Source organism: Rhodamnia argentea, chromosome 5 (genome assembly GCF_020921035.1).
Source record: "Rhodamnia argentea isolate NSW1041297 chromosome 5, ASM2092103v1, whole genome shotgun sequence".
Lineage (NCBI taxonomy): Eukaryota > Viridiplantae > Streptophyta > Magnoliopsida > Myrtales > Myrtaceae > Rhodamnia > Rhodamnia argentea.
The window spans coordinates 16,168,749-16,181,825 of record NC_063154.1 but is presented as its reverse complement, the minus strand read 5'-3'; the positions used below and the strand labels follow the sequence as shown (position 1 = coordinate 16,181,825).

At 39.5% G+C, this 13,077-nt stretch overlaps 2 protein-coding genes and 1 long non-coding RNA gene across 4 annotated transcripts in view; 2 read left to right on the top strand and 1 right to left on the bottom strand.

Annotated features, from left to right (window-relative positions):
- LOC115746586 overlaps positions 1-6,823 on the bottom strand; it is a 28,935-nt gene extending 22,112 nt beyond the window's left edge. The window contains exon 1 of the long non-coding RNA XR_004016055.1: positions 6,783-6,823. This is a non-coding gene — a long non-coding RNA (uncharacterized LOC115746586). The remainder of the gene's footprint in view (positions 1-6,782) is intronic.
- Positions 1-13,077, top strand: part of LOC115746579 (NAC domain-containing protein 53-like) — an 87,974-nt gene that overhangs the window by 69,750 nt on the left and 5,147 nt on the right. The window lies entirely within an intron of this gene.
- On the top strand, positions 3,994-8,903 carry LOC125315025 (NAC domain-containing protein 86-like). 2 transcript variants are annotated; one of them, XM_048278884.1, is made up of 3 exons: positions 3,994-4,067; positions 4,222-4,473; positions 8,526-8,903. In XM_048278884.1, exons 1-3 carry the CDS (start codon positions 4,025-4,027, stop codon positions 8,831-8,833), a joined length of 603 nt encoding a protein of 200 aa, XP_048134841.1. In that variant the 5' UTR covers positions 3,994-4,024; the 3' UTR covers positions 8,834-8,903. The 2 variants fall into 2 exon arrangements, with proteins under 2 accessions (XP_048134841.1, XP_048134842.1); XM_048278885.1 differs by lacking the exons at positions 3,994-4,067; positions 4,222-4,473 and adding an exon at positions 8,115-8,431.

The window sequence follows — 13,077 nt, the reverse complement described above, 5'->3', positions numbered from 1 at the left end:
AACGTTACGGAAGATTATATGACTAGTTCTACGAAATGATTTGAGAAATGCTTTATCATAAGTATTTCTAGCAAATGAGTTGTGTTTATGGAAGGATTATAAGTTTTGGTTTGTGAACTCAATTGATGATATACATTTCGTTTGGCTTTGCGATTTTGGAGGATACTATTGTTAGTTTGTTGGTGCTCAATATTGCTGTGAACCCATTGAAGGGTTTGTGGGTATGAATACCGATTTTAGGATATATTCTTGTGGGCCGAATCATCGGCATTGTTGGTGGAGACCTTGCCGAGTGGGGAATCTTGGTCGCATTTTGTCACAAGCATTATGTGTGACCATAGTTGAATTATTGAGCATGAGATTGGTAAATGGATGGACCATTGGCATGTGTTTTTGATGACACGTGTTTTTGACGAGATTGGTCAATGGAGTGGGCCATTGACAAGTGCTATGTGATTTAAGATTAGTTGATGGAATAGACCATCGATGTGCGATTTGATGAGATTAATCAATAGAATAGACCATTGATGTTTTGTGTTGATATTACTGAGGGAATTTGGTTGTTGTAAAGATAAAACTTTTTTTTGACCTAGTACATATGCTATATTGAGAATTTCTAGTAAGTATGTGGATTTATGGAAGATATAACATGTATTTGGCATTATTTGTATACGAACTGCAGTATCTGAGAATAATGAGTATTTTAGTGTTTTACTATTCATGTGACCGCTTTCTTTATTGTGTAATTCATTGTTCTTTTTGATCGTATGCGTACAAATATTTGCTGGAAGTGAATAACTTATATTTGAAGTTGTACGTATATAATGAATCGGAATATTGAGTTTCGTTATAGTTTGTAAATATGCATAGTGAGTGCTCAATATGCTTAGAAGATGTACACACTATTCACTGAGCTGTGGTTGCTCACCCTCTTTTTATTCTAATCTTTCCAGTTTTCCCATTTAGCAGTCAATAGAGCGAGAGCGATACGATGGGGACTTTGAGAGTTGGATTTTAGGTGGTTTCGGGCTACGTCCTTAGTGTGGAAGGACTGTCATGTCATTTCCCCCATACTTGACGAATTCGGGGTGAGACATTTATTGATATCCGAGCTTAGGTTGTGATTTTTGGGTATAGATTCTATTGGACGTTGTGAGCTTGTGACAGATTCTATTGGACATTGTGAGCTTGTGTGTTAATTTATAGTGCAGTAGCCTTTTGTTAGGTACTAGGATGTATAACTCATTTGGTTCCTAGGTAGTCATTGATTATGATTCAGAGAAGTATGCTTAGTCTTGGAAGGGATAACAAAGGCAAGCGAGTAGTTACATTTGTTACCGGCAATGTATCCTAAGGTTCTTGATGTCCGTTTTGGCAAGAAGATAAATGGGGTCATTATGATCTAGGTTCTGACTTGCAAGAAGTATAGAAAATTAGACAGGGATCTTAGCACTTTATGAAGTTGAGAAGCGGCATGAGAGATATGGATGGAATGAACTTTCCAAAGAAGGGGAGAGGCCTTTAAAGTGGCTTGTCCTAGATCAATTCGATGATATCCTTGTTAAGAATATTTTTGGGTTTTCCGTCCATTTCATTTTATTAGCCTATATGTGTGGAAGTGAGTCAGGTGATTATGGTATTGAGACATATGTTTAACCCTTTGTAATTATGTTCATTTTGGTAATCAATGCCATTGTCGGCATGTGGCAAGAAACTAATGACGAAAAGACACTTCATGCCCCAAAAGAGAAGCAATGTGAATTTGGAAAAGTTCTGAGGGATGGGTACTTTGTCCCCGATTTGCTTGCAAGGGAGTCCGACCTAGGGATATATAGTGAAGGTTGTTTTTCTCTTAGCTGCAAGATTGCCAATTGAGGCTGCTTTCAAGGTCTTAGTTGAAAGGGTGGGAATTTCAGATGTTAGGAATAAAATTGATGATGCAAGGTTTGCTGCGTAACTACTTAATTGATAGTAGATCAGTGAATTTAGGTTGTTGTAATTGGTAAAACAAAAGATCAAGATGAATTGCCGCTTTAGAATTTGATTGCATTCAGAAATTAGTGAGTGTCATTGCCCGAGAGCCAATAGGGCGCAACCGCCTTTCTTGTAAAGGGAGCAGTGGACAGCTTACGGAATTATGGTTAACATGTAAAACCGACAAATGGATCTCCTGTTCCGATTGATGAACCTTGCAATGAATTATTGCTTTCCGAACTTATGGAGATATCTTCAAAGGGGCTGCGATGCTAGGAATCAGTATAGAAGGATGACCTCAAAGAATATTCGGACTACAACAATGATAACCATCCAGCCAATGGGAAGTTATTGAACCGCGCCTTCTACTCCTTGGTTGAAAGTGACATTTGTTATTAAGTATGGTATCCAATCTACTAACATGTCTATTAGAGTTCATGCTTTTAGCTGTTAACAAAGTATGCATAGTAAGCTTGTAGTAGGTAATGGTCCCATGACAATAGTAGCCAGTGGTAGATCCGAATCTGCCAAGAATCACAAACATGTACTTAAAACACAAGAAACAAAAAATGAGGACCGAGAATACATTTGAACTGACGCAGATTGTTAAAGAGTCGGGAATAGGAGAGAGATTATATTTATTTAGAGATACCGATACTCCAGTGACATATATCAAGCTGCCCAACAAAATCCAAAACATAGTTCGTCATGTGAGAAGGACATAAGAATATGGATCGCATTAAGCAAAATTCACAGCTCGGTTTCATATATGTAACACAACCTGCTTCCTTGGCAAAAACGAAATTTTCTAGTACAGATGACAGTTCACATAAGGATTTCCAACATAATGGCCTCTCTCTCTCTCTCTCTCTCTCAAGACAATTTGTTACGTCGGCCCAGCATTGAAGCACTGTCACTAATGGCCATTGATGAAAAATCTTGACGGAACAGACTCGATGGCTCGACCGTTTAAAAGAGATCAACTTACTGACACCACTCTAGTTTTGACGAAATTCCTTTGACAGTTGGTGCATTTTCACAAACTACTTTTCCAGGCCTATTAGAAAGTATTTAACTTAGGGAGACTTCACTATGTAAAGTCCTTTGAGACGATTCATTTAAGTAGAATGGGGTTTTGAGGTGATCTAGTTCTGTTTGTTTGAGCTTTACAAAAAATTACTCATGGTATTAGTGCGTTTCCCCCATTTGAAGTGGTGTTAAGAGTAGGGTTTTGGAAGTAAAGGGATGTAAGGATGATTTGGCCAAATAAAAAGGGCAATGTTGCAGTAATTAGCAGCACGAAAAAGAGAACGAATCCCATAGAAGTGCCAATTTTTACTCTCTACTTTTGGAAAAATTGTAAGAGGTTTTTTATTTTATTTTATGTGGGCGACATAATTTACCATTTTAAGGAGTTGCTCTAATATGGTAAAATATAAAAGAATTTACTAAGTTTAATATGAGTTTGACTTGTGGGAGCCGAGTTGAGCTCAGCCGGTGATAAAAGGGTTTGGCTGAAAACTTTATAAATAATGCTCAAGCCTCTCCTATAATCATAATGAAACAACCTCACATAAAAGCGCATAAAGATTCGCATCATAAGGGGCAATTTCATTATTATTGAGCCAGTAATACAGAGGTCAATAAAGGAAAAGTGCTTGAGCTCTAAATAATCGCTATTCCACATTATGAACAATGGTTTCCAAATCAGCTGCACAAATCACTTTCTTTCTCCGTTACAGTGTTCGAGGTTTTAGTTATAGTATCTTAAGTTGTCTTTTTCGCAGCTTAAAAAATGACCCCACAAAAGAAAAAATGTCCAACACGCGTGGAATACATAGAGAGAGACAAAAGAGTGGAGAAGGACATTCACAAGGCTAAAAGATGGCAGCGATGGCCATAAAACTTCCTTAAGAAGGCGAAAATAGTCTTAAAGAAGTCTGCAAAGAGGACAAAAGTCGAGGAATCGAGGACAGATGTGGGGTCCATCAACCACTATGGATAAACTTCTCAAGCAAGGGGGAGACTTGACCAGCCAAAGTCGCTTGGCATGAATCAAGTCTCTACTGTAAACTTAGCATTTCCACGCTCAAGTTTAGCAGACATCTCTGACCGAAGCCCCTCTCTCTATCTCTCTGTTTGGTTGATGTCCTTGTTATTGTCTACCACCTTCTTCGTGGAATTTTCAGTTCTTGTGGCAGTCCTCTAATTATTCCGTTTTGCTCCTCTTTCGATTGTTAATCAAAGTTTATAGAAGAAAACAAGATATGGAAACTAGGATCTATCCGATGAATTTACTACCCATCGAGAATGAATTCACCGAGATTGCCCTCTCCCTTCAGCAGGCAGTACCTGGGTACGGATTCTGTCCAACCGAGGAGGTACTAATCAATTACTTGAAGTCAGAAGTACCCGGATGGAGAGGAAGTTTCTGCATTATTCCGACATTAGATAACATCTATAAGATTAATCCATGGGAGTTACCAGCCAAGTTCAATGGTAAGTATTTCGCAATTTCAAAAAGAGTGCCTCAGAAAAAGAGCAGTACCCCGCTTTTGATTCAAAGAGTGTTTTTAATGTGCATGCAGAGAAATCAGTCATTCCATCCCCAGATCAAGAATGGTGGTTCATATGTCCACAAGCAAAGAACCGACGGATTTGCAGGAAAACACCATGTGGTTCTTCCTGGAAGATCACCGGTAATCCTACAGATATTAAGGCTAGAAATGAAGGCAAAAAGATCGGTTCCAAGATAAAATTAGTCTTCGTTGATGGCCGGAATTCCAAGGGCGCCAAATCCAACTGGGTCATGCATGAGTTACATCCACATTCAGACAATGTGCGTATTTCAACTGTTTCTTTTTTTATGTACTTCCTAGCAATTTACAACATTTACTGAAAAAATCGTTTAGGCAATTAGAAATCTTTTGGATGTTCTGGCATTTGCTTCTGGTGAGTAGTTTCCTTGCTACCGAGTATTAATTAAATGACTGTTTACAGGTTAAAAACCTGAATTTTACATTATCTTTTTCTCTAGGAACAATGGCCTTGAAGTACCAATTTGTAAAATATCCTTGACAACATACTTTTTCCACTAGGTTTCTGAAACATCATCTGTCTGGAAGAAAAGAAATTGAACTTTCTTCCCCAAATCAGAGAAACCTACCCATCTCTATCTATTTTTCACCAATTTGTCAAGTGTAGTATCCTGGCCTTGCAAGACCACTTTGCTGCTTGTTATGTGTTGGTTGTTGTCATTGAGTTGGGATGCCTTGGATTCTCCACAGACGGGTTTCGTTCTTTGTTGGCTAAAGAGGAAGCAAGATGCGAAGGCAGATAACCTAGAGCCATCTATCCAGGTAGGGGGCAATCAACCAAACGATGCAGCTATGGTGAAGAATGAAGACATTCCATCAATTCCACAATTTCGGTGTCCTGAAGTTGCTATTACCAAGTTATCTAAACAAGTTTACAGCAAAAGCGATGGATCATATCAGAACGGAACAAAATTCATAGCCCTGATAAATGAAGACAATCACCACTTCTCAACTAATCAGGAGCATTTCATGTGGACTGAAAATTCCTTGAGTACAGCAAATTCATCAGAAAATTTCCTTGCTGTATCTGAACCGACTAATCACAACTTAAATTTCCCACATCATTTTCTTAATGTTGATGACTGCAAGGCAATTCAAGCTGAAGAAGAATATACAAATCAGGTAAATATTTTTGCCAATAACACTTTAGCATTATTGTCAACGAGTTTACTGGATCACATAATTGGTCATGAACTCGAGCACAGGTCTTTTTATGGCAAGACATCCAGAGTTCTTCAAATATTACTATAGGAAGCTCGGTAGTGATTTCAGATGCATCATTTGTTTTGAAGTGGAGAAATCACACTATTTCCATATTTCAGAAAAAGTTATGCATGAATCTTTCTTTTAAGCCGAGTCCCCGTACTGCTGGCAATGCACTGGCTTTTGTTATCGAGTTGGCATGTCTTGTTTTCTCCACAGCTGGAAGCCGAGATGTCAGGAACTTCAAATTTTATGGGTGAACAAGCAGATAAGAGCTCGGATAGCACGGATTGTGCAGACCCAGAACAACTTCCTTTTGCAGAGGTGAGGAAAATAAAAGGATTTTTCAAGAGTCTAAAAATTCATTTCTCTCAATCTCTAGAAATGTGAAGTTACATTTGGATAGACATGTGTTCTTGAATAACAGCATAGGGTCCAAGAAAAGCAGAACCAGTTGTATGAGCTAATCATGAACGGGAGTTCCTCTAGTACAGAAGTATCATCCGGAAGTCATACTGCCGTCACTGAAGAATGGAGCAGCTTCAAGCCCTGGATGTCCCCTCGTGATGATGATTCATTCCCTAAGCGCAAGTTTTTTGATCTTTACAGCCTGATCGGTGAACCTGAAGCAGAAATGGGAGAAATTCAGGTGAGTATTCGTCGCATGTGTATCTCGATTCTTGAACTTAAGCATTCTTCAAAAAGTCCATAGATAGTGCAAGTGTTATAATAGGATGTGCATTTATCAGTTCTCTTTGCAAAACTTTTGTTGCAGTATGGCCAACTTGGAGAAAGTACTAACTGGGACGATAATTGGGCTAACCAGAGCTGCTGGCCGGGGCATGACATACAGCAGGGACGTGCTCCATTACAGGAAGAGGAAAGATTTGTAAAACCTAAACTCGACCATCCACGGCACCGGAACAATCATAACGGAGCGTGCAACTTCTTTCAGGGGAAAGTGACACCACATGTTCCATAACTTTCGTATTGCTCTCATGTCATAACTTTCTTTTTTCGATCATTTGAGTGTTATGATACTTCGTTAAAAAGTGCCAACTTTTTAACAAAGTATCATAGCACCAAATGATAAAAAAATGACGTTATGGCACAAGTGAGCATCATATGGAAAGTTATGGCACTTGTGGTGTCCTCATCCCCAGTTCTTTCATTTTAGTCCATGCCTACTATTCGCCGCTGGAAAATCGCTCCATCCTGAAGGACCAGTCTTCCAATTTTCCTCAAAGTGCTCAGGAACCCGTTCAGAAGCCTCTTCTTTCATGTTAGTTAGTTGCAGCTTATTGGTATTTCCATTTCGTGTCTTGTCATTGTATCTGCAGCATTTGCTTGGCGTAGAACAGAGTTAGCTTAACGCCAATATGTTTTGTGTAAACGAAAGGAGAAAAGTTGTATTTATATAATAATGGATTACACCAATATGTATAGCTCTGTAATAGTGAAGAAGACTACAATATCCTTGCTAACAAATAAGCCCAATAATAAAACGTTTCGACACTCTCCCTCAAATTGGAGCATAAACATCATGCAAAGTCTTCAGCAATCACCAGTCCCTCCTCCATCTTCATCGCCAGCCTACAATCTTTAGCACCACCAATCCCGTCGCCACCCACACACTCACGAGGGACGTCCAGGTCCAGTTGATGAAGGTGCTGTAGATGAAGGCATGGCTACTCATCCGACAAAGGTGCATGAGACACGCAGGGATGACGTCTGCCCTTCCAGAGCTGTCCATGGAGGAGGAGGATTGTTGGTGCTCCAAATCTGTGATTTAGTGGACAAGTCGTCCAGTTCATGGTTCTCAATCCACTGCCTAGTTGTCGATTTACAAGTTAGATATCGATTAAGCTTGCCAGGATGGTGAATGAATTTCATGTCTTAACTGTGCTGTAGGTTTCTAGTGTCCAAGTCCGTGCTTCTATAGCTTTTTTAATGTTTTGTAAATTCTCAGAAATCTATCTCCTTCGAATGGTAGATATATTAATGAGTTATTGAAGAGTAAGAGCAATAGCCGTGTAAAAAGCCTATAAAAAGGAAAAGTCTCGCGATCATTTCAGTAAGGTGAAATAAAAAAGGCATACTGGTCTCCTCTTGGTTAGGCAAGTTTTAGAATCCAATGATACTTTCGTGACAACTTTTAGCCCGAGTGCACTTATCCGGGCTTTTTTTTTATTGGCCCATTAGTCAGAATTGGGAAAAGAAAGTAATCTCTCTCATGGATCATGACCAGTTGATTGTACGAAATTCGAATCCACCAATGGACGTCTTTGTGATGGTGCACTGTGCCTTCGGGTGGAAGGAGAAGACTTCAATAAAGACCTCCCCGGGAAGGAAAAAAATCAACCTGTGTATAAGCTCAGTTCTCTGAGTTCTCACGCTCAGGGAGCTTGAACTTCACTTGTGTGAGAGAAGAAAACAAGATATGGAAAGTAGGATCTGTCCGATGAATTCTGATGTCAAGGCGAATGCGCTATTCCTTCAGCGGGTGAAAGTCGGCTACGGATTCCGTCCAACAGAGGAGGAACTGATCAATTACTTGAAGTCAGAAGAGCTAGGGTTGGGAGAAGGTTTCTGCATCATTCCGACGCTGCAAGACATCTACAAGATCAATCCGTGGGATCTACCAGACGAATTCAATGGTAAGGCCTTTGCAACTTCATCAAAAGGACCTCAGGAGAAGTACAGTAGCCTCCTTACTCATGACTGAAAAAGAGTATTTTAATGTGCATGCAGAGAAATCCATCATTCCATCCAATGATCAAGAATGGTGGTTCATATGTCCACAGACGCAGAGCAAGCGGATTAGTAGGAAAACACGGTGTGGTTCTTCTTGGAAGATCTCCAGCGACCATAAAGATGTTAAGGCCGGAAAAGACAGCAAAAAGATCGGTTATAAGAAAATATTGGTCTTTCCTAGTGACGCCCCGACGACATGGGTCATCCACGAATATCATCTCCTCGACAGTGATGTGCTCAATCTATCCCTCTTTTATTTGTTACAATTAGTTAGATTCGCAAGATGCACGAATTCGATCGTATGACAAGTATAGCTACATTAATCTGCAGAAACACGCACTAAAAGTTTCCACGTGTCCTAATGAAGCAGAGAATTTTTTTTTTCTCAGTTTGTACTACAGAAGGTTGAATTCTTAATTTGCGAGCAAGATGTTACTGTTGAAGAAAATATGAGCTAATGGTATGAACTGCTATAACGTGGTCTTTTGACAGTTGAGTAGAAATTACGTTCTGTGTCACGTAATGCATAGACAAGATGAGAAGGATGATACGTCAAGCATAGCCAATTACCTGCCGGATTCAGGATCGTATCGTCATCAACCTGATCCTGAGGAATTAACTTTTGAGGTCAAAAAATGTTTTGTTTATACGATTCATGTCTGTCTTAACGAGCATGCGAAATGTGTTACTGACTACTCTTTCACTTGTAAATACAGGTTTTGTCGCCGATTGAGGATTTGGACGACGACCTAAATCGATATCTTATTGATGCCCACTTCTCCCATGGAGACCAAATGCAAACACTGACTGAGGATTTTGAGAATCAGTCAGCTATGGACTTCACATTGGACAGCAGCCTATGTGGAGATTTTATTGATGCCCACTTGTTCCCTGGAGACCAAATGCAAACACAGGTCAAAATTCTTTCCTTGAAATTTCGTATGGTTGCTGTGATTACCATCTGGTAAATTTAGGTATAAAATGGTTTACAATGCACTTGAAGGGCACTTTCCTTTTCCAGGTTATCTGAAATACAAGGATTTTGTGCTTTCCATATCTTTGTGTAGAATAGAAAGTTGAATTTTTCTATGGAAAAAGAAATGAGGAATTTCATGTTGAGTTACTTGTGCTTAATTGACTTTCAATTTTATAAGAAAGATGGACAGTTTAAAACATAATATTGGTTTGTCATGAAATTGAGTTTATGCCTCAGTTATTTCCTCTGATGTATTTTGTTTCATAAACTCTGTCGCTCCAGTATGGCCAAACACCTAACTTGCATAGGCAAACACAAACAATCGGCTCACTCCACGGTGTTGTTCCTCTCGAGGAAAGGAAAGACATTCTGGAGAATAAGTTCAGCGGCACACTTGTTGCCCCCGAGAAACCTGTGGTGCCTCCTGTACGCGCTGCAAGTGTAAAATATGATGGGAAAGATGAAGTGCTGAGGTTTGAAAAGGTTAACCAGGAAACTGCAGCTAAGGTGAAAGCAGCTTCTAAACTAACCCACTGTGTCTTATTACTACTCTTATTTATTGATGTGCACTGGTTGGGTAGTTAATTAGATGTTGCTGAATTCGTCGAAAATAATTGCATATGTGGTTCATAGACACTTAACAAAACGGTTTAATTTTGTTGAAAGCCGCTTTAAGAAAGAGATAAGGCGGATTCTAGCGTTCTTCTAACTAAAGAAAGTGAAATTTCACTCTAATTGCTGATGCTTTATTAAGTTGGATCCAAATAATAAGAATGATGAAGGACTAGGAAGCAAGAAAGTGCATTCAGAAATGTTGAAACAGAGTGTGTATCTTTGGATGAAGTTGCAGCAACAGCAAAGGTGAAAGAAGCTCTCAGTTTAACTGATTTTGTCTTGCTATTATCTTCCAGTCTTGATGTGGATTGTTGGACTGTTTAGTTTGATTGGCATGAGTGTTATAATAGGATGTGCATTTATCAGTTCTCTTTGCAAAACTTTTGTTGCAGTATGGCCAACTTGGAGAAAGCACTAGCTGCCAACTGGGGCATGACATACAGCAGGGACGTGCTCCATTACAGGAAGAGAAAAGATTTGTAAAACCTAAACTCAGCCATCCACAGCATCGGAACAATCATAATGGAGCGTTCATCTTCTTTCAGGGGGAAGTGACACCACAAATGCCATAACTTTCGTATTGCTCTCATGTCATAACTTCCTTTTTTTGATCATTTGAGTGCTATGATACTTTGTTAAAAAGTTGGCACTTAAATGATAAAAAATAATGAAGTTATGGCACAAGTGAGCATCATATGGAAAGTTATGGCACTTGTGGTGTCCTCATCCCCAGTTCTTTCATTTTAGTCCATGCCTACTTTTTGCCACTACATTTGTCTCTCAGACCTGCTGTTTCGCTGCCGTGTTAGGCTCCAAAACAAAAGCAGGGATTAAGTGAGGGGACGAAGTAGCATAAACAGTCGGCACGTGACTAAAATGAAAAACGAAAATGTAGTACGGGGACGGAGTATCTCTCCGTTTTCCCTCCTCTTTCCTTAGAGTAGGGCAAGAAGAAAAACTAGTTTTTGGCCTTGGGAAAACAAGTTGTTTTTCCTATGCCAAAAACTAGCTTTTCTTTTTGTCCTACTCCATGCACGACACCTAAATTTTCGCCGCTGGAAAATCGCTCCATCCTGCAGCTTATTGGTATTTACATTTCGTGTCTTGTCATTGTATCTGCAGCATTTGCTTGGCGTAGAACAGAGTTAGCTTAACGCCAATATGTTTTGTGTAAACGAAAGGAGAAAAGTTGTATTTTATACAATAATGGATGACACCAATATGTATAGCTCTGTAATAGTGAAGAAGACTAAAATATCCTTGCTAACAATAAGCCCAACAATTAACGTTTCAACATTGTCCCTCAAGTTGGAGCATAAACATCATGCAAAGTCTTCAGCAATCACCAGTCCCTCCTCCATCTTCATCGCCAGCCTACAATCTTTAGCACCACCAATCCCGTCGCCGCCCACACACTCACGAGGGACGTCCAGGTCCAGTTGATGAAGGTGCTGTAGATGAAGGCATGGCTACTCATCCGACAAAGGTGCAGAGACACGGAGGGATGACGTCTGCTCTTCCAGAGCTGTCCATGGAGGAGGAGGATTGTTGGTGCTCCAAATCTGTGATTTAGTGGACAAGTCGTCCATTTCATGGTTCTCAATCCACTGCCTAGTTGTCGATTTACAAGTTAGATATCGATTAAGCTTGCCAGGATGGTGAATGAATTTCATGTCTTAACTGTGCTGTAGGTTTCTAGTGTCCAAGTCCGTGCTTCTATAGCTTTTTTAATGTTTTGTAAATTCTCAGAAATCTATCTCCTTCGAATGGTAGATATATTAATGAGTTATTGAAGAGGAAGAGCAATAGCCGTGTAAAAAGCCTATAAAAAGGCAAAGTCTCGCGATCATTTCAATAAGGTGAAATAAAAAAAGGCATACTGGTCTCCTTCTCTTGGTTATGCTTGAATTGTGTTAATTGTTTGACTTTCAAATTATTTCATCATATGAAAGCCCACAAAAGGCTTGCAGTTGTCTAAACGCAAATACACTTAGCAGAACAACTAACAAACCTATCCTCCATCCTTTCTAATACCAACTAATAATAAAAGCCTTTGTCCCTTGCTTCCTCGTGGATCCTTTGGCATTTCTCAAATCCTTTGCTATATTTCACTCACACAAACACACACTTGCACACACGATTCTGCAAAAACTAACAAGGATAAAGCATACTTTATAAGAAGTTAAGATCTTTACATGCATGTTCAGGACAAACAGAAGCTTTTATCTTTTGCAAAATTAGATAATAGTAGCCAATGGTAGCTCTGAATCTGCCTAGAATCACAAACATGTACTTAAAACACAAGAAACTAAAAACGAGGACTGAGAATATATTTGAACTAACACTGAATGTTAAAGAGTCAAGAATAGGAGAGAGCTCATATTAATTTAGAGATACCGATACTCTAGTGACCTATATCAAGCCGCCCAAAAAAATCCAAAATTCGTCATGTGAGAAGGCCATAAAAATATGGACCGCATTAAGCACAATTCACAGCTCGGTATCATATGTGTAACACAACCTGCTTCCTTGGCAAAAACGAAATCTTCTAGTACAGATGATAGTTCACATAAGGATTTTCAACATAATGGCCTCTTCATATCTCTCTCTCAAGACAATTCGTCACGCCAGCCCCCTTGTAGCCTTGTTACTAATGGCCATTGATGATAAATCTTGATGGAACAGATTGTCACGCCCCGATGCCCGGACACGCGTCAACCCTACCAAATCACCACAAATCACGAAGGATAGCGTCCTAGGTACATTATCGACCTACGAACTTACGACGCATGCGGAACGTGCAACACTCCCAAACAACAAAATCAATAGGGATAGTACAATAGGAAACCACGACAGTCATTCACAAAAGACAATTTCATTCATTAAACAAAAGTAGATAAGTTTTAATCATACGGAGCTACGTAAGACATATACAATCCCATTCTTCGGGGCGGCTCA